This window comes from Oncorhynchus masou, chromosome 14 (assembly GCF_036934945.1).
Source record: "Oncorhynchus masou masou isolate Uvic2021 chromosome 14, UVic_Omas_1.1, whole genome shotgun sequence".
NCBI lineage: Eukaryota > Metazoa > Chordata > Actinopteri > Salmoniformes > Salmonidae > Oncorhynchus > Oncorhynchus masou.
The window spans coordinates 7,296,914-7,319,770 of NC_088225.1; the positions used below are offsets into that span (position 1 = coordinate 7,296,914).

Below are 22,857 nucleotides of genomic sequence, written 5' to 3' on the forward strand. Positions count from 1 at the left end.
TGTCCTTTCTGACTTCTGTCCGTCACGCGCATGCTTAGTTCTCTTTACGACTCGGCTGGCAAAGAGGGCAGACACGCAAGTACGTTCAGCAAAACAGCGTGGCGAAATGAATGTGCTTTTTTTGATAGAAAAAAAGTATCATGGCGTATAATTAATTAGCCTCAGTTAAGCGGAAAAGCATGCGATTGAAATCTCAGAGTAGACTGGGCCCTTAATTTTTTTATGGTTCCAGGCCCGGTGCTGTGTGGAGTGCGTTGTCGGAGATCCAGCTAGGACTTTTTCTAACTTGGCCTTTACAGCATTGGGCGTATGCCTCATCTGTAGTTTATAATCAAAGTATACTGATTTATGGCAGAGTGAATAACTAAAACATGTCATCGCTAGATAAATGTATGCGCGAGAAGCATAGTCCTCTTCGAGCGGAAATCTCGTTACCGGGATCAAATTCGACAACATCCGGTTAAATCGGAGCGCGCCGAATACAAAATCTTAAGCATTAAACATTCATAAAAATACAAGTGCCGTACATCGTTTAAAAGATTCACTTCTTGTTAATCCATCCGTGTTGTCAGATTTCAAAAAGGCTTTACGGCAAAAGCATATTTTAGGACGGCGCCCCGCTTACAAAAGCATTAAACATTTTCCAACCAAGCAGAGGCGTCATTAAAGTCAGAAATGGCTTTAAAATAAATCCCTAACCTTTTGAAGATGTTCCTCTTTTTGCAATCCCGAGGGCCCATCTACAATTATAGCTAGCGCTGACTTTTCTTAACTTTCATTATGGTCAGCTTCATAGAGAGTAGATCTTGCTAGTACATCCTATCCGATCACTGCTTCTCTGTAGTCAGGTCTATTTCAAAATGCACATCGATTTACCTGCAAATGATGTTTTTCTCACGATGGTCTTCCAAGCCTATGAGGTTCTGACGACACTGCCTTATGGCAACACTGATGCAGTGTAACTTGAAGAAGGGTCTTTTCAGCTCCATGATGGAGCGACCAATGTGTTACTCTGCATAGATCAGTTTTTGACCTGGTGTTGTGTATTTTCCCCACAGACGGAGAGGGCTTATCAGAAGCAGCCAACCATCTTCCAGAACAAGACGCGTGTTCTGGTTGGTGAAGGTGGCAAGGAGAAGCTACCACAAGAGCGTTGGGCTAGGCTTCAAAACCCCAAGAGAGGTAACTTACCCAAAGACCTAAACTATCTAAAACTACAATTGTGCTCCTTATGGGCAGTATGATTCATTTGTTGAATTATCTTTGGAATACAGCTTTGTCTCTTGTAGTCAATTAGCTTGTATGGTTAACTGCTCTTTGCAAGCTGGAAATGATGTTTTTCTCACGATGGTCTTCCAAGCCTGAGGCTCTGACGACACTGCCTAATGGCAACACTGATGCAGTTATAGGGGGGCTTTTGGCATCCATACTGAACAAAAATATAGATGTAACCTGTTGGTTCCATGTTTCATGAGTGGAAATAAAAGATCTCAGAAATGTTCCATATGCACAAAAAGCTTATTTCTAGAAAATGTTTAAACTAAGATAATCTAAGATAATGCCAAGATAATCCATACACACGTGGCATATCAAGAAGCTGATTAAACAGCATGATCATTACATAGGTGCACCTTGTGCTGTGCACAATTAAAGGCCACACTAAAATATGAAGTTGTGTCACACAATGCCACAGATGTCTCAAATTGAGGGAGCTTGCAATTGGCATGCTGACTGCAGGAATGTCCATCAGAGCTTTTGCAAGAAAATGTCATGTTAATTTCTCTACCATAAGCTGCCTCCAATTGTAGGGAATTTGGCAATACGTCTAACCATCCTCAACTGCAGACCACGTGTAACCATCGTCTGAGACCAGCCAGATTTGCAGCGAACCTAACATGTATTTTGTTTCTACAGGCAATTGATGGCACTTACATTGACAAGAAATGCCCCTTCACTGGAAATGTCTCCATCCGTGGTCGTATCCTCTCCGGTTAGTCTTTACATTTCCTTGCTGTTTATTGTTTTTGGTTTGGATGTAAAAGTCAGCTTTTGTTCTCACTTTACTGCAAATGATGTTTTTCTCACGATGGTCTTCCAAGCCTTCTGGTTATGACGACAATGCCTTATGGTATAACTGATGCAACGACCCAAACCCCCTGCTCACCCTATTCAACGGTCTACTCCTATCCCTAGATCAGTGCTTAGATGTATTCTAAAATTGACCTGATTGTGTCTTTTCAGGTGTGGTGACCAAGATGAAGATGACCATCGTCAGACGTGACTACCTGCATTACATCCGCAAATACAACCGCTTTGAGAAGAGGCACAAGAACATGTCGGTCCATCTCTCACCTGCCTTCAGGTAAGAGGATCTCTCATACTGTTGAGCCTTTTCAACCTCTCTTCCTTGCATGTGTTTTGTCTCGCCAGGCTGTATCCAAGAATTGGCCGATTGTGCCTTTCCTACTGCAAGGATGGCTGTCACTCACTGTTGCACTAAAGTTGCAGTTCTATTTAATCAGATTTGATGTTGGCTGCAAATGATGTTTTTCTCACGATGGTCTTCCAAGCCCATGTGGCTCTGACGACACTGCCTAATGGCAACACTGATGCAGTTGTTATACCAAGAAAAGCGCAGCTTAATAATGATCGATCCATGAATCATTTTTATTTTATGTTCATATTAAAACATGTAAAAAAATATCAAAGCAATTTATTGTAGACAAGAACCAAGGCACTGACAACTTAAAATAAGTTACCTTATTTGTTAACACATTAACAAGGTGTATAATAAGAGCATTTGATTGAAGGATTATGGTATGGTCTGCATTTAAATAGCCCACCATAGAATACAGTACTTTGAACAATATGCTGAGGTAAGGCATAAATAATTCATTAAAAGATGTGCCCTGGCAGAGTCTCTACACACCTCCTTCTCTCCTGTATGTACGGTCAAGAGCCACTCACATTTTCAGCGGTTTAGGGAACAGCAATAAGAACCTTGACTCAATCCTTTGCGATGGAGGGCAGGTTGATCAGGTCCAAACGTTGCCGTTTTTCCATCCAACTTTTTTTTCTCGCCTTTTCCTTCCCCCGAAGCATCTTCCATTCACCCTCACATGTCTGACTCTACTACCCAGTCTTATGTCCCACCCCTCAATGTCCTTCTCTCAGGCTCTCCTCCCCCTCACATCCTGTGCATGACCAGCACAGTGGTAAGAACTCCAGCGAGAAACACCCCCACGGTCTGCCGGGTGGGAGTGCCAAAGTAGGAACGGATTCCCTCCTAAGAATTAGGAAGAGACACCATTGTCTTCAACCATCACCACAATTTTAAAAAGACATCTGTAAAAAACATGTCAATGTGGGGAAAGCACATCTACAGATTCCTTACCCAGCCACCCTGATCCCTAATCCAGTTGATCACATGATCTCGCAGGTAGTCTGTAGCCCAGATGATAATGGTTCTGATGATGTCGGGGACCTTGGTCAACAGAGCCTGAGGAGAGAAAGACGATGCAGTCTTATTGAACAACGAAGAAGCCAACTCATCCCAAAACGTGTAAATTGCAGTTCCATTCCAAGCGCTACGGTTTACAAAAGTGACTATTCCGACTGAGATGAGCCCCGTTTCCTTTGTCTAAAAGAGGACAAGAGAGCGCGAGAATGATTGAGAAAGGAGAGCTAAATAAAATACTACCACTGACCGCCCTCACCTTGATGACCAGCCGAGAGGCAAAGTAGAAAAGTGCCACCACCCTGCCCCAGTTGAACTTTCCATCAGAGAAGATCTCACGGGCCACTCTCATAAAAACATCATGGCTGGGCTGGAGTGCAGTATCATTTAACATACTGAAGGGGAAAACGAGATGCTCTTGAGTATTGTACAAACTCCGGGGGTCAATTTAAGCAAAGAGCTGGAGTCCCTTTCTAAGTCCTTGGTTTAAGATACCTTTGGAGTTGTGTATTGCCATCCAGCTCATCTCCAATCTGCTGCAGGCACAGGGCCAGTTTCTTGTGGTTGGGGTCACACAGCTCACTCCCGCCCAACTGGGTCCGTGACACTGACAACTGAGTACTGCTGTCAGCATGGCGACAAACCCGCTCGTAGATGAAACTGCGAAAAGAGGGTCCCGGGTAAATAACTAGCTCATATCGTGGACTACAGGGAAAGGTGGGTCGAACAGGCCCCCATTAACCTCGACGGGCTGGAGTGGAGCGGGTTGACAGTTATGTTCCTTGGTGTCCACATCACTAACTATATGGTTCAAACACACCAAGACAGTCGTGAAGAAGGCACGATAACACCTTTTCCCCTTCAGGCAACTGAAAAGATTTGGCATGGGTCCCCAGATCCTCAAAGTTCTACAGCTGCACCATCAAGAGCATCCTGACTGGTTGCATCTCTGCCTGGTATGGCAACTGTTCGGCATCTGACCGTAAGGCACTACAGCGGGTAGGGCGTGCAGTCCAGTACATCACTGGGGCCAATCTTCCTGCCAATCAGGACCTATATACTTGGTGTCAGAGGAAAGACCAAAAAAATTGCAAAAGACTCCAGCCACCCTGGTCAGATTGTTCTCTCTGCTACAGCAAGGCAAGCAGTACCGAAGCGCCAAGTCTAGGACCAAAAGGCTCCTTAACAGCTTGTACCCCCAAGCCAAAAGACTGAACAATTCATCAAATGGCCACATGGACTACTTACATTGAACAATATACCTACCGGCTCTAAAAAGTCTGGTAGAAATCTTCTTATGGATCAGTGTCCCGTCAACGGGACAGTTGTTGCTCAATATGCATAATGTGACTACATCGTTTTACACAACTTTTCTTATACGGGCAGAAAGCTTATTCCTGTTAATGTAACTGCATTGTCCAATTTACAGTAGCTATTACAGAGAAAATACCTATGCTATTGTTTGAGTGCATAACAAAACACTTATCACGGCGACAGGTTTGATACATTCCTATCTGAAGGTAAGTAACGTACTTGCATGATGTAATCTTGCTCTGATTTGTCATCCTGAGGGTCCTAGAGATAACATGTAGTATTGATAAAATAATTTCAGAATTTCAGAAAGAAATATCTGAAAATCGAATGCAATTGTGGTTAAGACTGACTTCAAAGAGACAACATTCAAGTTCTCTGTTCCCCCCAGCCTGACTGCTGCTCACTCTGGCTCCACAACAAACCACCGCCCGGCCCTCTAGAGATGTCAATACCTAGCCCGCCTACAATTCGAGGATGGTAAGTGCTTTACAGCAGAAAGAGACTTGGGACCAGCAGCACAACATTGTGTAGAAAGGGTTTCTTAACTTTGTTTGTGTTGGCTGCTAACTTGTCCCTTAAATATTTCACTGTGTTTGGAGATATTGGATCAGCATTCTTGTCACACCTCCTGTTTAGTACATTTTATGTAGGGTAGCTAATGATCCATCATGCATGACATTACTGGGAGTGTATAAATGTGTATTTTATTAGTATAGCATTTTTGTATGTTTACTCTAGTTAAGATTTTACATTTGCCACTTGGGCAAATCTTGAGGGATACCTGGATGACTTAGTACTAAATGTCAGGTTGCTTACTCATATTCTTGACGTGATCAGTCTGGAACTTTGCACATACACTGTTGCCCTCTTGTGGACACCATCTAAATTACCTCCAGCTTCCTAGCTGAATGTGTGGTTTTTCCTTTTCATGTCAAAGATAATGCAACAACTAAAAATAACGTTTTTTTCTTATCTTATACCAGATCTGTGTTTTCCTACATTAATTTCGCATTTCTAAACTTAAGTGTTTCCTTTCAAATGTTATCAAGAATATGCATATCCTTGCTACAGGCAGTTAAGATTTGGGTATGTCATTTTAGGCAGACATTGAAAATGGCCTGCTCTTAAGGACAAACCACACAGACAACCGGTAAAGTAAAAATGTGATTTTAAGGAACATTAACAGCTCCCATGTTTCAGGCTGTATGTACTAATTAAATTGTATTACAGCCTGATTTAAATCAGACAAATGTGAATAAAGATCAAATTTGGGAGTAAACAAGAAGGTATACTCACTCTGTCAGTAATGTTCTTCCCAGTTCTAGTACCTGATCAGTTCCATTACCTGAGAACACAAAGCAGCACTGGAATCAGTACGACCAGGACATAAACCAAGGGCAGGTAGAGGCAATTTAAGACAATGCCTATGTGTGGGTAGTCTGGCAAATACTGAATTCTTGAAGTCCTGACTGAGTCACGTGGGTAGCGTCAGCCAGGTATGGGTGTCTGTCATATCGAAACTGTGCCGTCAAATATATGATGTAATGTTCTAAACATGTTTGAAATGTGACACACAAAGATATTCTTGAACAAGTAACTACTGAAGTATGCATGTCTCATGACCAGTTCAGTGTGACATTAATTCATGTAAAACAGTTAACACCAGCTGGCTCATTTTCAGAAGTTGACTTATCAGCTGACATTAGTAACAGCTGGACTGGTCCAAGATGTACTGCAGTTAGGCTAGTTGTCTATGATGTTTCTGGAATGACAACAATTAAGTATGAAGTACAAAGACTCAGACTGCCAAATCTGGCCCTCCCACCCCTACAGGAGGGCAGCTCCCACTCAGCCCAGTCCAAGCACTTCTGTGTCCTAGCACCCTAATGGTGGAACCAGCTTCTCTGAAAACAACAGTCCCTGCCCATCTTCTGAAAACATCAAACCCCACTAGTCTGAATCAGTCTAATACACGATTATGGAAGGCGCACAGTACAACATGGAACTCTGTTCCTCTTCAAGTAACTGACGCAAGCAGTAAAATTCCATTTAAACACCTTATGGAACAGCGGGGACTGTGAAGCAACACAGGCATACACGATAACATGCGCACCAAGGAAAATGGCCCTGGAGGAGAGGGCTGCTGTTTTATCGGCCCAACCATGCTATATTTTTGTTTTGTGTCGTTTCTAACTTGTCTTGTACATAATGTTGCTGCTACCGTCTCTTATGACTGAAAAGAGCTTCTGGACATCAGAACTGGGATTACTCACCTCAAATTGGACGAGTACATCAGAACTGGGATTACTCACCTCAAATTGGACGAGTACTTATTTTTTAATGAGTCTGGCGCAAGGGATTTTCTGCAAACACCCGACCAGTCCCCGATCCCTGTGATTCGCTGGAGAAGGAAATTTTGATTCGGCTCGATTTTCACCGAGTCGTGGCTGTAGGACGACATTAAGAACACACAACTGGTGGGTTATACACTATCGGCAGAACAGCAGCTTCTGGTAAGACACTGTGCGGGGGCCTATGCATGTTTGTAAACAATAGCTGGTGCACGATATATAAGGAAGTCTCAAGGTTTTGCTCACCTGAGGTAGAGTATTTCATGATTAGCTGTTGACCACACTACCTAGAGTTATCTGTATTTTTCGTAGCTGTCTACATACCACCACAGACTGAGGCTGGCACTAAAACCACACTCAACGAACTGTATTCCACCATAAGCAAACAGGAAAACGTTCATCCAGAGGCGGCCCTCCTAGTGGCCGGGGACTTTAATGCGGGGAAACTTAAATCAGTTTTACCTAATTTCTATCAGCATGTTAAATATGCAACCAGAGGGGGGAAAAAAATTCTAGACCACCTTTATTCCACACACAGATGTGTACAAAGCTCTCCCTCCATTTCGCAAATCTGACCATAACTATCCTGATTCCTGCTTACAAGCAAAAATTAAAGCAGGAAGCACCAGTGACTCGGTCTATAAAAAAAGTAGTCCGATGAAGCAGATGCTAACTACAGGACTGTTTTGCTAGCACAGACTGGAACACATTGTGGGATTCTTCCGATGGCATTGAGGAGTACACATCAGTCGCTGGCTTTATCAATAAGTGCATCCAGTACGTCGTTCCCACAGTGACTATACGTACATACCCCAACCAGAAGCCATGGAATACTGGCAACATTCGCACTAAGCTAAAGTTGCCGCTCTACCCTTACTAAAGCTTATAAGAAATCCTGCTATGCCCTCCAACGAACCATCACAGGCAAAGCGTCAATACAGGACTAAGATCGAATTGTACTACACCGGTTCCGACGCTCGTCGGATGTGGCAGGGCTTGCAAACTATTACAGACTACAAAGGGAAGCACCGCCAAGAGCTGCTCAGTGACACAAGCCTACCAGACGAGCTAAATAACTTCGATGCTCGCTTCAAGGCAAGTAACACTGAAATATGGCAAGTAACACTGAAATATGGCAAGTAACACTGAAACAGGCATCAGCTGTTCCGTACAACTGTGTGATCACGCTCTCCGCAGCCGATGTCAGTAAGACCTTTAAACAGGTCAACATTCACAAGGCTGCTGGGCCAAACGGATTACCAGAACATGTTCTCCAAGCATGCGCTGACCAACTGGCAAGTGTCATCACTGACATTTTCAAACTCTCCCTGTCTGAGTCTGTAATACCAACATGTTTCAAGCACACCACCATAGTCCCTGTGCCCAAGAACACTAAGGTAACCTACCTAAATGACTACCGACCCGTAGCACTGACATCTATAGCCATGAAATGCTATATCAACACCATTATCCCAGAAACCCTAGACCCACTCCAATTTGCATACTGCAGCAACAGATCTACAGATGATGCAATCACTATTGCACTCCGCATTGCCCTTTTCCACCTGGACAAAAGAAACACCTATGTGAGAATACTATTTATTTACTACAGCTCAAGGTTCAACACCATAGTGCCCTCAATGCTCATCACTAAGCTAAGGACCCTGGGACTAAACACCTCTCTCTGCAACAGGATCCAGGACTTCCTGACGGGCCACCCCCAGGTGGTAAGGGTAGGTAACAACACATCCGCCCCGCTGATCCTCAACACAGGGGCCCCTCAGGGGTGCGTGCTCAAATCCCTCCTGTACTCCCTGTTCACTCATGACTGCACGACTCCAACACCATCATTAAGTTTGCTGATGACAACCTGATCACCGACAACGATGACAGGGCCAAGCTTCCTGCCATCCAGGACCTCTATACCAGGCGGTGTCAGGAAGGCCCTAAAAATTGCCTAAGACTCCAGCCACCCTAGTCATAGACTGATCTCTGCTTCCGCACGGCAAGCAGTACCAGAGCGCCAAGTCTAGGTCCAAGAGGCTTCTACCCCCAAGCCATAAGACTCCTGAACAGCTAATCAAACGGCTACTTGCATTGCTGCCCCCTCTCTTCTAAGCTGCTGCTACTCTTATCTATGCATAGTCACTAACTCTACCTACATATTACCTCAATTACCTCGACATTGGTGCCCCTGCACATTGACTATCGTTACAGTCTGTATATAACCCCGCTATTGTTATTTACTTCTGCTTTTTAATTATTTGTTATTCTTATCTCTTACTTGAGGGGGAGGGGTAATTTCTTAACTGCATTGTTGGTTAAGGGCTTGTAAGTAAGCATTTCACTAAGGTCTACACCTGTTGTATTCGACACATGTGACAAATACAATTTGATTTGACTACACACATGTACACTTGGATTTTGGACTGTAGATATGTGGTAGTGGTGGAGTAGGGGCCGGAGGGCACACAGTGTGTCACGCAATCTGTGAATGTATTATGTTTTTAAAGGCTGACTGGCTCACGTTCAGGCAAATGAGAAATAAGTGCACTCAGGCTATCCAGAAGGCCAAAGTCAATTACTTTAAGGAGCAGTTCTCTCTATCTGGGTCTAACCCCAAGAAGTTCTAGAAAACTGTTAAAGACCTGGAGAATTAACCCTCCTCCTCACAGCTGCCCATGTCTCTTTAACGTTGATGTGGTTGTTACTGACAAGATGCACATGGCTGAGCTCTTTAATCACCACTTCATTAAGTCAGGATTCCTATTTGACTCAGCCATGTCTCCTTGCCCATCCAACATTTCCTCATCTCCCACCCCTTCTAATGCGACTATCCGATGCTTCTCCCGCTCTTCCTCCTGCCCCGCTACAAAGTTTCTCCCTGCAGACAGTCACTGAGTCAGAGGTGCTAGAGGAGCAACTGAAACTTGACACCCCAAAAAACATATAGGTTAGATCAGGGGTGTCAAAGTCAAATGGACGGAGGGCCAAATAAAAAATTTAGCTACAAGCCGAGGGCCGGACTGTTCGAATGTTCATTGAAAAATTTTTAAATGACGCATATAGTCTAGTGAACCTAATTGAACCTACTGAAAACCTAACAAATATATTCCAATATGATCAGATAAATAAAGCAATATTTTCTTATGGCTCTGTCAGTAATCTTTAATTTTCAACAGACACAAAAGACAAATTTCCTTTATATAAAAATCCCCATAACATGAACATTAAATGAAAGAAACCGGTATTCAAGGCACCATCAGTAGCCTATATTTTCTATTTTAGCAAAAGTGGGCTAAATTTACTTCAAAGAAAAAAACAATAATAGCAATTTTCTATCATCCACTCAACTGAAATATTTTTAAAATATAATTGGATTGAAATACAATAAAATAAAGTGCAAAAATCTATTAATCAAAAACAACACTTTGTTTAAGGAGAAGTAACATGCAGTGAAAACAAATATTAAACTTTAACTTTTAAACTTGAACTGAGTAAAAACTCTAAATATGTGATTGCACAGTAATGTTCACTTGTTTGAGGTTGAGGGTGATACTTGGTGGTGTCCCATCTTTTCCACAAGTTCATCAATGTTCGGGGTAAGGCTCTGAGCTGAGGAAATCCTCAGAATTGAGTGGAGGTGTTCAGCAGTAAGTCGACTTCTGTGTGATGTTTTGTTCAGGTTCATCAAAGAAAAAAGTTGTTCACACAGGTATGTGCTGCCAAACATAGACAACGTTTGAGCAGCCTGGATGCGCAGCTGGGGCATTGTGTCGGGAGGAAACGGGCGAACTCCGCAGCACCCACTGCCGCATATTTTGCCCTCAGTGCATCATTGCATTGGAGGTCAATCAACTCCATTTGGAGGTTTGGTGGTGAGCTTTCCACGTCAACAGCAAATGGGTTACCGAGCAGTTCCAACCTGCTTTTTTGTGCTTCAAAGTCAGCAAATCGGCGTCGAAAGTCAGCGGCAAGCATACCTATTTTATCAGCCAACTGTGCGCTCGGGAACGCACTGGTAGAGAGCTTCTCTTTCATGGTCTGGCAGCTGGGAAAGTGGCTCAAATTTTCTTTCCGCATCTGCGTCTCCCACAGAGTCAGTTTGGTTTTAAATGCCTTCACTGTACTGTACATATCAGAGATGACATGATCCCGACCCTGCAGCTGCAAGTTCATTGCATTCAGATGACTCGTAATGTCACACAGAAAAGCCATTTCACACAGAAACATTTCGTCTCGGAGTTGTGTTGTGTCTTTCCCTTTGCTGTCCAAGAACAGACAAATCTCCTCACGAAGCTCGAAACATCTTTGAAGCACCTTTCCCTGGCTTAGCCATCGCACCTCTGTGTGATAAGGCAAATCACCATGCTCCGTTTCTAACTCCGTCAGAAATGCCTTGAACTGGCGGTGATTCAAACCTTTGGCTCTGATAAAGTTAACTGTGCGCGTGATGATGCTCATTACATGCTCCATTTTCAAGGCTTTACCGCACAACGCGTCCTGGTGTATGATACAATGATAAGCTGTCAGCTCACCTGTCGCGTTTTCCTCTTGCATCTTTTCCCGTATCTTCGCCACCAGTCCGCTCCTGTGTCCACACATCGCAGGTGCTCCGTCGGTTGTCAAACCCACGAGTTTTTCCCAAGGCAGCTCCATCTCATTTACACATCTTGACACCTCTTCATACAAATCATGCCCCGTAGTTGTGCCATGCATAGGACGTAAAGCCAAAAACTCCTCTGTCACGCTTAGGCTGGAGTCCACTCCGCGGATGAAAATTGACAACTGGGCAATGTCAGAAATGTCGGTGCTCTCATCCACAGCCAAGGAATATGCAATGAAATCTTTTCCCTTTTTCACAAGCTGCTCTTTTAGATTGATGGACAACTGGTCTACTCTCTCGGCAATGGTGTTTCTGCTCAGACTCACATTTAAAAAGAGTTGCCTTTTTTCTGGGCAAACTTCGTCACAAACTTTAATCATGCAGTTTTTGATGAAATCCCCTCCGTAAATGGCCGGGCTGATTTAGCGATCTCTTCTGCCAAAATAAAACTGGCCTTGACAGCAGCCTGGCCTTGTGATTTGGCTTTTTTGAACAGAGCCTGTCGAGATTTGAGGCCTCGTTTTAATTCCTCTGCCTTTTGTAGCCTTTGTTCCATGTCCATATTCTTGTTTTTGTCCGCGTGTTTCGTTTCATAATGTCGTCTCAGATTATACTCTTTCAGTACCGCCACACTTTCTCCACACAGAAGACACACAGGTTTTCCAGCTACCTCCGTGAACATATACTCCGACTCCCACCTTGTTTGAAACCCCGGTTCTCAGTGTCCACCTTCCGTTTTGCCATTTTTGATGGGTATCTGAAAGTTAATTTTACTGTGATGCTGACGACTGCTGTGCCAATAAATATTGAAATGAAGCAGCCTACTGCTCGGTGCGTCACCGTTGCATTGTGGGAAATGTAGTATTGGTGCGTGTAAAAGATCTGCGGGCTGCCGGCTTGCTGCGGTCTGCGGGCCGGTTCTAATAATAAATCAAGATCATCCCAGGGGCCGTAAAAAACCTTCTCGCGGGCCGGATGTGGCCCGCGGGCCTTGACTCTGACATATGTGGGTTAGATGATGTGGTGGTGGGTGGGGGGGGGTCCCATTGCTTGGAAGGCAGCCATGATTCATAAGCTGATCCTAAATGTAATAGGCCTTTTTCTATTTTGCCCTGTTTATCAAAAGTGTAGGAAAACCTTGTCAATAATCAACTGACTGGCTTTATTTCTTTATTTTTACCCCCTTTTTGTGGTATCCAATTGTTAGTTACTATCTTGTTTCAATCTAGTGTAAAACAAGGCCACTCCTCTGTTACCATTTTATATTTGGGCTCCTGAGGGGCGCAGTGGTCAAAGGCACTGCATCTCAGTGCAAGCGGTGTGACGACAGTCCCTGGTTCAAATCCCCTGATTCAGAATATACAATATTCATTGTCATGGCATGCTTGGTTCAATAGCTATTGACGAGTGAAAACCGAATATCCAACATAAAACAAATGATTGGGCTGTCGTAAGTCGCATTTGTAAACAAGAACTTGTTCTCAACCTGTCGACCAGGTTAAATAAATATATACACACACACATTGTTTATTACTGACTACCACATACAGGCTTTTAAGCTAGCTTGATGAGAAGGAAACAAGTTAACTAACACTTTCCCCCAGTTGAACAGCTAGAATACAATAATGTAGCTTTCCTAGATGTTATGTGTAAGGGCATGTTAGAGATGGGATGGCTGGGTGTTATGTTAGCTGGTTAGCTCGACACGCCTGGGTCCAACCGGCAACAAACAATAGTTTCGTGACAAATACTTTTCGTTCCGGCTCACGATAATTACGATATCAGTACCACGGTTCCTTATCGATTGTGTTTATCATAGTCATGTCACTTACCTGAATCGCCTCCTCTCGACAGCGCTGCCATCTTGTACTAAGATTACTTTGATTCTGCTTCCGCCTGCAGTCATGTGACATTATTCCAGCTTGCAAGAGCACTATGTAGAAGGCTAATACTATTTATGAGTAGTCAATTTACAAAATACTTAAACTACAGCAAGTTTAATTAGCAATAAATACAAATATTTTGACACATGGAATCCAACGTTCCGCTTCTGCCTTGCCCTTTCTTAAACGTCATATCCTGTCCTTTCTGACTTCTGTCGGTCGCGCGCATGCTTAGTTCTCTTTACGACTCGGTTGGCAAAGATGGCGGACGCACAAGTACGTTCAGCAAAACAGCGTGGTGAAATTAATGTGCTTTTTAGATAGAAAAATAAACATCATGCAAATGTAGCCTACAATAAATAACGTTTGTTAATCGAAAAGCATGCGATTGAAGTAGACTGGGCACTTAACGGTATTATCTACTTCGACTATCACGTTCCAGGCCCTGTGCGGTGTGGTGAGCTTTGTCGGAGATCCAGTAGGAAGTTTTCTAACTAGGCCTTTACAGCATTGGGAGTATTCTTCATCTGTAGTTGAAAATCGAAGTATACTGATTTATGGCAGAGTTGATAACTAAAACATGTCATTGCTAGATAAATGTATGCGCGAGGAGCTTAGCGTACTGCAAAAGCTATAGCAGTTAGGTTAGTTTATACACGAATATGGTTAGCTAGCCAGATCACCCGTTAGTTGACTAAACTCAGCGGTCCTCTTTCTCAACTTGTATATTCCAAATGTTATAGACTTGTATGGCTATTGTTTAGCTAGCTAACTAGTTTTTCAGAACTTTCATTATGGTCAGCTTCATAGACGCTTACAATCTATTTCAAAATGCACATCGATTTACCTGCAAGTGATGTTTTTCTCACGATGGTCTTCCAAGCCTATGAGGTTCTGACGACACTGCCTAATGGCAACACTGATGCAGTGTAACTTGAAGATGGGTCTTTTCAGCTCCGTGATGGAGCGACGTGTTACTCTGCATAGATCGGTTTTTGACCTGGTGTTATGTATTTTCTCCACAGACGGAGAGGGCTTATCAGAAGCAGCCAACCATCTTCCAGAACAAGAAGCGTGTTCTGGTTGGTGAAGGTGGCAAGGAGGCCAAGGAGAAGCTCCCACGCTACCACAAGAGCGTTGGGCTAGGCTTTAAAACTCCAAGAGAGGTAACTTACCCAACAACCTAAAATATCCTAAAACTACAGTTGTGATCCTTATGGGCAGTATGATTCATCTTTGAATACAGCCTTGTATCTAGTGATCAATTAGCTTGTATGGTTAACTGCTCTTTGCAAGCTGCAAATGATGTTTTTCTCACGATGGTCTTCCAAGCCTGAGGCTCTGACGACACTGCCTAATGGCAACACTGATGCAGTTATAGGGGGGCTTTTGGCATCCATACTGAACAAAAATAGATGTAACCTGTTGGTCCCATGTTTCATGAGTGGAAATAAAAGATCCCAGAAATGTTACATATGCACAAAAAGCTTATTTCCATAAAATGTTGTTTGCAAACTTGTTTACATCCCTGTTAGTGAGGATTTATCATTTGCCAAGATAATCCATCCACCCACGGGGCGGCAGGGTAGCCTAGTGGTTAGAGCGTTGGACTAGTAACTGGAAGGTTGCAAGTTCAAACCCCCGAGCTGACAAGGTACACGTCTGTCATTCTGCCCCTGAACAGGCAGTTAACCCATTGTTCCTCGGCCGTCATTGAAAATAAGAATTTGTTCTTAACTGACTTGCCTAGTAAAAAAAAGACGTGGCATATCAAGAAGCCGACTAAACGGCATTATTACAAAGGTGCACCTTGTGCTCTGCACAATTAAAGGCCACACTAAAATATGAAGTTTTGTCACACAATGCCACAGTTGTCTGAAATTTGCATGGTGAGTGCGGGAATGTCCACCAGAGCTTTTGCGAGAAAATAGAATGTTCATTTCTCTACCACAAACTGCCTCCAACATTTATTTTGTTTCTACAGGCTATTGATGGCACTTACATTGACAAGAAATGCCCCTTCACTGGAAATGTCTCCATCCGTGGTCGTATCCTCTCCGGTTAGTCTTTACATTTCCTTGCTGTTTATTGTTTTTGGTTTGGCTGTAAAACAGTCAGCTCTTGTTCTCACTTTACTGCAAATGATGATTTTCTCACGATGGTCTTCCAAGCCTTCTGGTTATGACGACAATGCCATATGGCATTACTGATGCAACGACCCAAACCCCCTGCTCACCCTATTCAACGGTCTACTCCTATCCCTAGATCAGTGCTTAGATGTATTCTAAGATTGACCACACATTGACCCGATTCTGCCTTTTCAGGCGTGGTGACCAAAATGAAGATGCAGAGGACCATCGTCATCAGACGTGACTACCTGCATTACATCCGCAAATACAACCGCTTTGAGAAGAGGCACAAGAACATGTCGGTCCATCTCTCACCTGCCTTCAGGTTAGAGGATCTCTGTCATACTGTTGAGCCTTTTCAACCTCTCTTCCTTGCATGTGTTTTGTCTCGCCAGGCTGTATCCAATAATTGGCTGATTGTGCCTTTCCTACTGCAAGGATGGCTGTCACTCACTGTTGCACTAAAGTTGCAGTTCTATTAAATCAGATTTGATGTTGGCTGCAAATGATGTTTTTCTCACGATGGTCTTCCAAGCCCGTGTGGCTCTGACGACACTGCCTAATGGCAACACTGATGCAGTTTGGCCTACCTATCACATGAGATGGCACATTGGTTGTTGTCATACCTCCAAAAGCAGTGCCTCGGTCACTTCAGGAATATGCTTCAATAATTCCCTCCTTTTCTCTGCAGAGACGTCTCCGTTGGAGACATTGTTACCGTCGGAGAGTGCCGACCCCTCAGCAAGACAGTCAGGTTCAACGTCCTCAAGGTCACAAAGGCCGCTGGAGCCAAGAAGCAGTTCCAGAAGTTCTAATCTAGGATGTGCAGGAGATGAGACCAATTGACAGGAAGGCTTTCTTTCTAGGCTGACCTGCTCTGTTGTATCTGAAATAAAGAATGTTCTGTATCTTGTTCTTCTGGCCTGTCTTTTGTAAAAAATAATTGTAATGGCTGAGGCTGACTTACTGTGCGTTCTGCTGGACAGTTCTTTCCGTTGGTGTCTCCAACCACAGGGCCATTTGTCCGTCTTTTTTAAAGCCTGAGTTTTTCTTGTTCAGTGAGCTAGCTGCTCCACAAATGTATAGGTTCTTTCATAAATGTAATTGTAACCCATATCAAATTTAATGTCACATGCGTTGGATACAACGGATTTCACCTTACACTGAAATGCTTGCTTACCAGCCGTTAACCAACAATACAGATTTAAGAAAAAAGTATTTACTAAATAGACTGAAGTAAACAAAGAAAATAGAAATAACAGCAACACAGTAACAAGGCTATATAGGGGCTACCCCTTGGGGTACTGGTTAGTTGAGGTAATTCAGGTAATATGTACATGTTGGTGAAGTGAAACTAGCATCAGTGTAAAAAAAAAAGAGAGGGGGGGGGGGGTGCAATACAAATTGTCCAGGTAGCCATTTGGTTAACTTCAGGAGTCTTGGTGGTAGAAGCTGTTAAAATAGCCTTTCGGACCTAGTCTTGGCGATCCGGTACCGCTTGCGTTAGCAGAAAGAAAGCTGACTAGGGCGACTGGAGTTTTTGCCAATTTTTAGGGCTTTACTCTTGACAGCACCTGGTATAGATGTCATGGGTGGCAGGAAGCTCAGCCCCGGTGACGTACTGGGCCATACGCACTACCCTCTGTAGTGCCTTGCTATCGGAGGCTGAGCAGTTGCCATACCGGGCGGTTATGCAACCAGTCAGTATCCAGTGCAGCTGTGGAACCTTTTGAGGTTCTGAGGAGCCATGCCAAATCTTTTCATTCCGTTAAAGGTCTATTATAATTGTGGACCATCAAGACAACCAGTGTGATGAAGTTTCTTTTTAATTTCGGTATATTTGTTAGTGTTGCAATTTTTTTGCAGTGGAAACATTTATGCCCAACAATCATTTTGCAGCAAACTAGTTTCTATTGGACTAATTTGGGTATGTCCCCCACCTGAATCTGTTCAATAGACTAGCTTTTGTTGCAAAATGTTTTCTGTTTGGAGTAAACGGTCTCTGTAGCAGATCAAGTTATACTTAGGCATACTTTAGTTTTATTGTAATGGGATCTGCAATGATCTGATAATCTAGGCTGGTTGTATTCAAATCTGTTTATAGGTGCAGATTATTGCTGGTTTTCTGTTTTACCTGATAAATTGTGTCCAGCTGGTGTCCCAGGTCTAAATCACAGAGACTGAATTGGAAGTGAGACACCCCACACGCTGTTATTTGAATATTGTTCTATTTGTTTGGTTCAATGAAAGTCAATGAGCTAAGTATTGCGTTGGTGTCTATGAGGGAGACACCCAGTTAAGTAGACTGGAACATATCATTTTTTTCAATGATAAATGTTCTGGGTGAACGATCTTCATTTATCCACCATCTTTGTAAATCAGTCCTTGATTTGATGGAAAGCATGAACATCAGCAGTGGAACTGGCTTCAAGGTCCAGATTTGAATTCGCCTGTATTAGGCTTTTCAACCAGCACTTGAAGTTGGATGTAATTGGGGAAAAAATACGTTATACACAATGTCTCTATATTTACTACACTGCTCAAAAAAATAAAGGGAACACTAAAATAACACATCCTAGATCTGAATGAAATATTCTTATTAAATGCTTTTTTCTTTACATAGTTCAATGTGCTGACAACAAAATCACACATTATCAATGGAAATCAAATTTATCAACCCATGGAGGTCTGGATTTGGAGTCACACTGAAAATTAAAGTGGAAAACCACACTACAGGCTGATCCAACTTTGATGTAATGTCCTTAAAACAAGTCAAAATGGGGCTCAGGAGTGTGTGTGTGTGGCCTCCATGTGCCTGTATGACCTCCCTACAACGCCTGGGCATGCTCCTGATGAGGTGGCAGATGGTCTCCTGAGGGATCTCCTCCCAGACCTGGACTAAAGCATCCGCCAACTCCTGGACAGTCTGTGTTGCAACGTGGCGTTGGTGGATGGAGTGAGTCATGATGTCCCAAATGTGCTCAATTGGATTCAGGTCTGGGGAACTGGAGGATGTTGCAGGCAGCAGAACGTTCTCCACGGCGTCTCCAGACTCTGTCACATGCTCAGTGTGAACATGCTTTCATCTGTGAAGAGCACAGGGCGCCAGTGGCGAATTTGCCAATCTTTGTGTTCTCTGGCAAATGCCAAACGTTGTGCACGGTGTTGGGCTGTAAGCACAATCCCCACCTGTGGACCTCGTGCCCTCATACCACCCTCATGGAGTCTGTTTCTGACCGTTTGAGCAGACACATGCACATTTGTGGCCTGCTGGATATCATTTTGCAGGGCTCCGGCAGTGCTCCTCCTTGCACAAAGGCGGAGGTAGCGGTCCTGCTGCTGGGTTGTTGTCCTCCTACGGCCTCCTCCACATCTCCTGATGTACTGGCCTGTCTCCTGATAGCGCCTCCATGCTCTGGACACTACGCTGACAGACACAGCAAACTTTCTTGCCACAGCTCGCATTGATGTGCCATCCTGGATGAGCTGCACTACCTGAGCCACTTGTGTGGGTTGTAGACTCCGTCTCATTCTACCATTAGAGTGAAAGCACTGCCAGCATTCAAAAGTGACCAAAACATCAGCTAGGAAGCATAGGAACTGAGAAGTGTTCTGTGGTACCACCTGCAGAACCACTCCTTTATTGGGGGTGTCTTGCTAATTGCCTATAATTTCCACCTGTTGTCTATTCCATTTGCACAACAGCATGGGAAATTTATTGTCAATTAGTGTTGCTTCCGAAGTGGACAGTTTGATTTCACAGAAGTCTGATCGACTTGGAGTTACATTGTGTTGTTTAAGTGTTCCCTTTATTCTTTTGAGCAGTGTATTTTCTTATTCTGCATTGAGCATTTTGCGTTTTTGGCTCAGCCATTAAAATAATGTGAACGTCTCAGCAATTTAATAGTCTTGTCAATCTAAGTAACACAAATTTAAATAATCTCCGTCAAAATCTGTCAATTTAGACGAGAGATATGCTTTTTTTCTTTTTACATTGGATGCGTCTCAAATTCTCTGCATCCGCAGATATCAGCCTTCCCCATCTGCAGTGGAAGGTGGCCGAGCTACAGCGGTGTTTGTCAGACCATGAGACATCCCGAAAATTGATTTTCTCCTACAAACCACGACCACTACTCAATGGAAAGACGAGACTCTCACGAACACAATGGTTTTGCTCTATGACTCCCACCGGACTCGTCTGAAGTCGGTAAAGCTGATGTGCCAACTTCTGTCTCGCTTCAGACCCATTCTGGGCTAAACTAATATGAACCCACTGTAGAAATGGGAGACTGGCGATACCCCACAGACACTTTATTCCTTATTATTTATTTTCTGACTTGTCTTTTTTGCCATTTATGAATGTGTTATTCAATGCATTTCTATGGGCTATATTAAAGGACAAATTACATATTTTATCCTTTTTTTAGATACTTAAAGGGGTCCTAAAATTCAAAATAAAACAACTCCAAATGGTAGCTGAGTAGAGATTAAACCCTTGTATACTGAACAAAAATTTAAACGCAACAAACGCAACGCAATGAGCTGACCACGTGTAACCACGCCAACCCAGGACATCCACATCCAAATTCTTCACCTGAGGGATCATCTGAGAGCAGCCACCCGGACAGGTGATGAAACTGAGGAGTATTTCTGTCTGAAATAAAGCCCTCATTCTGATTGGCTGGGCCTGGCTCCCCAGTGGGTTGGCCTGACTCCCAAGTGGGTGGGCATATGCCCTCCCAGGACCCACCCATGGCTGTGCCCCTGTCCAGTCATGTGAAATCCCAAAATTAGGGCCTAATTAATTAATTTCAATTGACTGATTTCCTTATTTGAACTGTAACTCAGTAAAATTGTTGAAATTGTTGCATTTATATTTTTGTTCAGGGTATACAGTGCCTTGCGAAAGTATTCGCCCCCCTTGAACTTTGCGACCTTTTGCCACATTTCAGGCTTCAAACATAAAGATATAAAACTGTATTTTTTTGTAAAGAATCAACAACAAGTGGGACACAATCTTGAAGTGGAACGACATTTATTGGATATTTCAAACTTTTTTAACAAATCAAAAACTGAAAAATTGGGCGTGCAAAATTATTCAGCCCCTTTACTTTCAGTGCAGCAAACTCTCTCCAGAAGTTGTGAGTGTTTTTTATAGGACTCTGACTGGGCCACCCCAGAAGGCGTATCTTCTTCTGTTGAAGCCATTCTGTTGTTGATTTACTTCTGTGTTTTGGATCGTTGTCCTGTTGCATCACCTAACTTATTTAGTGTTTTACGTATCATAGACTCATCAACAGAGATGTTAGCATGTTCCAGAAATTTCTGTATGTCTTTAGCTGACACTCTAGGATTCTTCTTAACCTCATTGAGCTTTCTGCGCTGTGCTCTTGCAGTCATCTTTGCAGGACGGCCACTCCTAGGGAGAGTAGCAACAGTGCTGAACTTTCTCCATGTATAGACATTTTGTCTTACTGTGGACTGATGAACAACAAGACTTTTAGAGATATTTTTGTAATCCTTTCCAGTTTAATGCAAGTAAACAATTCTTAATCTTGGGTCTTCTGAGATCTCTTTTGTTCGAGGCATGGTTCACATCAGGCAATGCTTCTTGTGAATAGCAAACTCAAATTTTGTGAGTGTTTTTTATAGGGCAGGGCAGCTCTAACTAACATATCTAATCTTGTCTCAATGATTGTACTCCAGTTTAGCTGACTCCTGACTCCAATTAGCTTTTGGATAAGGAATTAGCCTAGGGGTTCACATACTTTTTCCAACCTACACTGTGAATGTTTAAATTATGTATTCAATATAGACAAGAAAAAATACAATAATTTGTGTTATTAGTTTAAGCAGACTGTGTGTGTCTGTTGTTGTGACTTAGATGAAGATCAGATCTAATTTTATTACCAATTTATGCAGAAATACAGGTAATTCCAAAGGGTCCACATACTTTTTCTTGCCACTGTATGGAATCATGTAGTAACCAAAAAAGTGTTAAACAAATCAAAATATATTTCTATTTGAGTTTCTTTAAATTAGCCATCCTTTGCATTGATGACAACTTTGCTCACTCTTGGCCTTCTAACAATCAGATTCATGAAGTAGACACCTGGAATGCATTTCAATTAGCAGGTGTGCCTTGTTAAAAGTTGATTTGCAGAATTTCTTTCCTTCTTAAGGAGTTTGAGACAATCATTTGTGTTGTGACATGGTAGGGGTGGTATACAGAAGAGAGCCCAATTTGGTAAAAGACCAAGTCCATATTATGGCAAGAACATCTCAAATAAGCAAAGAGAAACAACACTACATCATTACGTTACGACATGAAGGTCAGTCAATCCAGAAAATGTCAAGAACTTTGAAAGTTTATTCAAGAACAGCTCTCACAGGAATGGAAGACCCAGAGTCACCTCTGCTGCAGAGGATAAATTCATTAAGAGTTAACTGCACCTCAGATTGCAACCCAAATAAATGCTTCACAGAGTTAAAGTAACAGACACATCTCATCATTAACTGTTCTGAGGAGACTGTGTGAATCAGGCCTTCATGGTTGAATTTCTTGATCAAAAACCACTACTAAAGGACACCAATATTAAGAGATTTGATTGCTGCCAAGAGAATGTCTGACAGCTTGAAAGAGGTTTTGAACACTACAGTGAAAATGGTTAACTTTGTTAAAGCAAGGCCCCTGAACTCTCGTGTATTTTCTGCACTATGCAATGATATGGGCAGCGACCATGTAACGCTTTTACAACATACAGAAGTGCGTTGGTTATCAAGGGGCAATGTATTGACACGTTTAAAAAAAATTGTAACGAGCTTAAAATTTTCTTTACTGACCATAACTTTCACTTGCATGATGACAAGTTGCATGATGACTGGCCTATCTGGGTGATGTTTTTTTTCTCACCTGCATGATCTGAATCTAGGATTACAGGGACTCTCCACAACTGTATTCAGTGTGCGGGATAAAATTGAGGCTATGATTAAGAAGTTGGAGCTCTTCTCTGTCTGCATTAACAAGGACAACACACAGGTCTTTCCATCATTGGGTGATTTTTTTGTGTGCAAATGAACTCAAGTTTACGGACAATGTCAAATGTGATATAGTGAA

At 42.9% G+C, this 22,857-nt stretch overlaps 2 protein-coding genes, 8 non-coding genes and 1 pseudogene across 12 annotated transcripts; 10 read left to right on the forward strand and 1 right to left on the reverse strand.

Moving 5' to 3' along the window:
- The first annotated feature begins 7 nt into the window (after nucleotides 1-7).
- LOC135554869 (small ribosomal subunit protein uS17-like) lies at nucleotides 8-2,366 on the forward strand (annotated as a pseudogene).
- Nucleotides 878-961, forward strand: LOC135554889 (small nucleolar RNA SNORD35). The gene has a single exon (XR_010457758.1). It is a non-coding gene; the product is annotated as a small nucleolar RNA SNORD35 (small nucleolar RNA).
- Nucleotides 1,326-1,407, forward strand: LOC135554894 (small nucleolar RNA SNORD35). The gene has a single exon (XR_010457763.1). It is a non-coding gene; the product is annotated as a small nucleolar RNA SNORD35 (small nucleolar RNA).
- On the forward strand, nucleotides 2,065-2,147 carry LOC135554888 (small nucleolar RNA SNORD35). The gene has a single exon (XR_010457757.1). It is a non-coding gene; the product is annotated as a small nucleolar RNA SNORD35 (small nucleolar RNA).
- Nucleotides 2,367-2,535: 169 nt separating the features above from the next.
- Nucleotides 2,536-2,619, forward strand: LOC135554892 (small nucleolar RNA SNORD35). The gene has a single exon (XR_010457761.1). It is a non-coding gene; the product is annotated as a small nucleolar RNA SNORD35 (small nucleolar RNA).
- Nucleotides 2,620-2,648: 29 nt separating this feature from the next.
- Nucleotides 2,649-13,799, reverse strand: LOC135554073 (apoptosis regulator BAX-like). Of its 2 annotated transcripts, none has more exons than XM_064986111.1 (6): nucleotides 13,561-13,799; nucleotides 6,068-6,116; nucleotides 3,953-4,117; nucleotides 3,717-3,852; nucleotides 3,403-3,499; nucleotides 2,649-3,286 (listed from the first exon to the last, which is right to left on the reverse strand). In XM_064986111.1, exons 1-6 carry the CDS (start codon nucleotides 13,589-13,591, stop codon nucleotides 3,171-3,173), a joined length of 594 nt encoding a protein of 197 aa, XP_064842183.1. In that variant the 5' UTR covers nucleotides 13,592-13,799; the 3' UTR covers nucleotides 2,649-3,170. The 2 variants fall into 2 exon arrangements, with proteins under 2 accessions (XP_064842183.1, XP_064842184.1); XM_064986112.1 differs by having other exon boundaries at nucleotides 3,395-3,499; nucleotides 13,561-13,798.
- On the forward strand, nucleotides 5,173-16,648 carry LOC135554075 (small ribosomal subunit protein uS17). 2 transcript variants are annotated; one of them, XM_064986114.1, is made up of 5 exons: nucleotides 5,173-5,248; nucleotides 14,637-14,777; nucleotides 15,596-15,671; nucleotides 15,936-16,065; nucleotides 16,432-16,648. In XM_064986114.1, the coding sequence occupies exons 1-5, from the start codon at nucleotides 5,246-5,248 to the stop codon at nucleotides 16,553-16,555; spliced, it is 474 nt and encodes a 157-aa protein (XP_064842186.1). In that variant the 5' UTR covers nucleotides 5,173-5,245; the 3' UTR covers nucleotides 16,556-16,648. The 2 variants fall into 2 exon arrangements, with proteins under 2 accessions (XP_064842186.1, XP_064842187.1); XM_064986115.1 differs by lacking the exon at nucleotides 5,173-5,248 and adding an exon at nucleotides 13,799-13,887.
- LOC135554890 (small nucleolar RNA SNORD35) lies at nucleotides 14,460-14,543 on the forward strand. The gene has a single exon (XR_010457759.1). It is a non-coding gene; the product is annotated as a small nucleolar RNA SNORD35 (small nucleolar RNA).
- On the forward strand, nucleotides 14,909-14,990 carry LOC135554893 (small nucleolar RNA SNORD35). The gene has a single exon (XR_010457762.1). It is a non-coding gene; the product is annotated as a small nucleolar RNA SNORD35 (small nucleolar RNA).
- Nucleotides 15,748-15,830, forward strand: LOC135554887 (small nucleolar RNA SNORD35). Its single transcript, XR_010457756.1, has one exon. It is a non-coding gene; the product is annotated as a small nucleolar RNA SNORD35 (small nucleolar RNA).
- On the forward strand, nucleotides 16,241-16,324 carry LOC135554891 (small nucleolar RNA SNORD35). The gene has a single exon (XR_010457760.1). It is a non-coding gene; the product is annotated as a small nucleolar RNA SNORD35 (small nucleolar RNA).
- Nucleotides 16,649-22,857: the final 6,209 nt, after the last annotated feature.

Coding starts and splice junctions, on each gene's coding strand:
- LOC135554073 (XM_064986111.1), bottom strand. CDS start 13,591: ATGGCAGCGCTGTCGAGAGGAGGCGATTCAG. Junction 6,117..13,560: donor GTCGAGAGGAGGCGATTCAG/GTAAGTGACATG, acceptor TTGTGTTCTCAG/GTAATGGAACTGATCAGGTA. Junction 4,118..6,067: donor GGAAGAACATTACTGACAGA/GTGAGTATACCT, acceptor CTCTTTTCGCAG/TTTCATCTACGAGCGGGTTT.
- LOC135554075 (XM_064986115.1), top strand. Junction 15,672..15,935: donor CCGTGGTCGTATCCTCTCCG/GTTAGTCTTTAC, acceptor CTGCCTTTTCAG/GCGTGGTGACCAAAATGAAG. Junction 16,066..16,431: donor CATCTCTCACCTGCCTTCAG/GTTAGAGGATCT, acceptor TTTTCTCTGCAG/AGACGTCTCCGTTGGAGACA.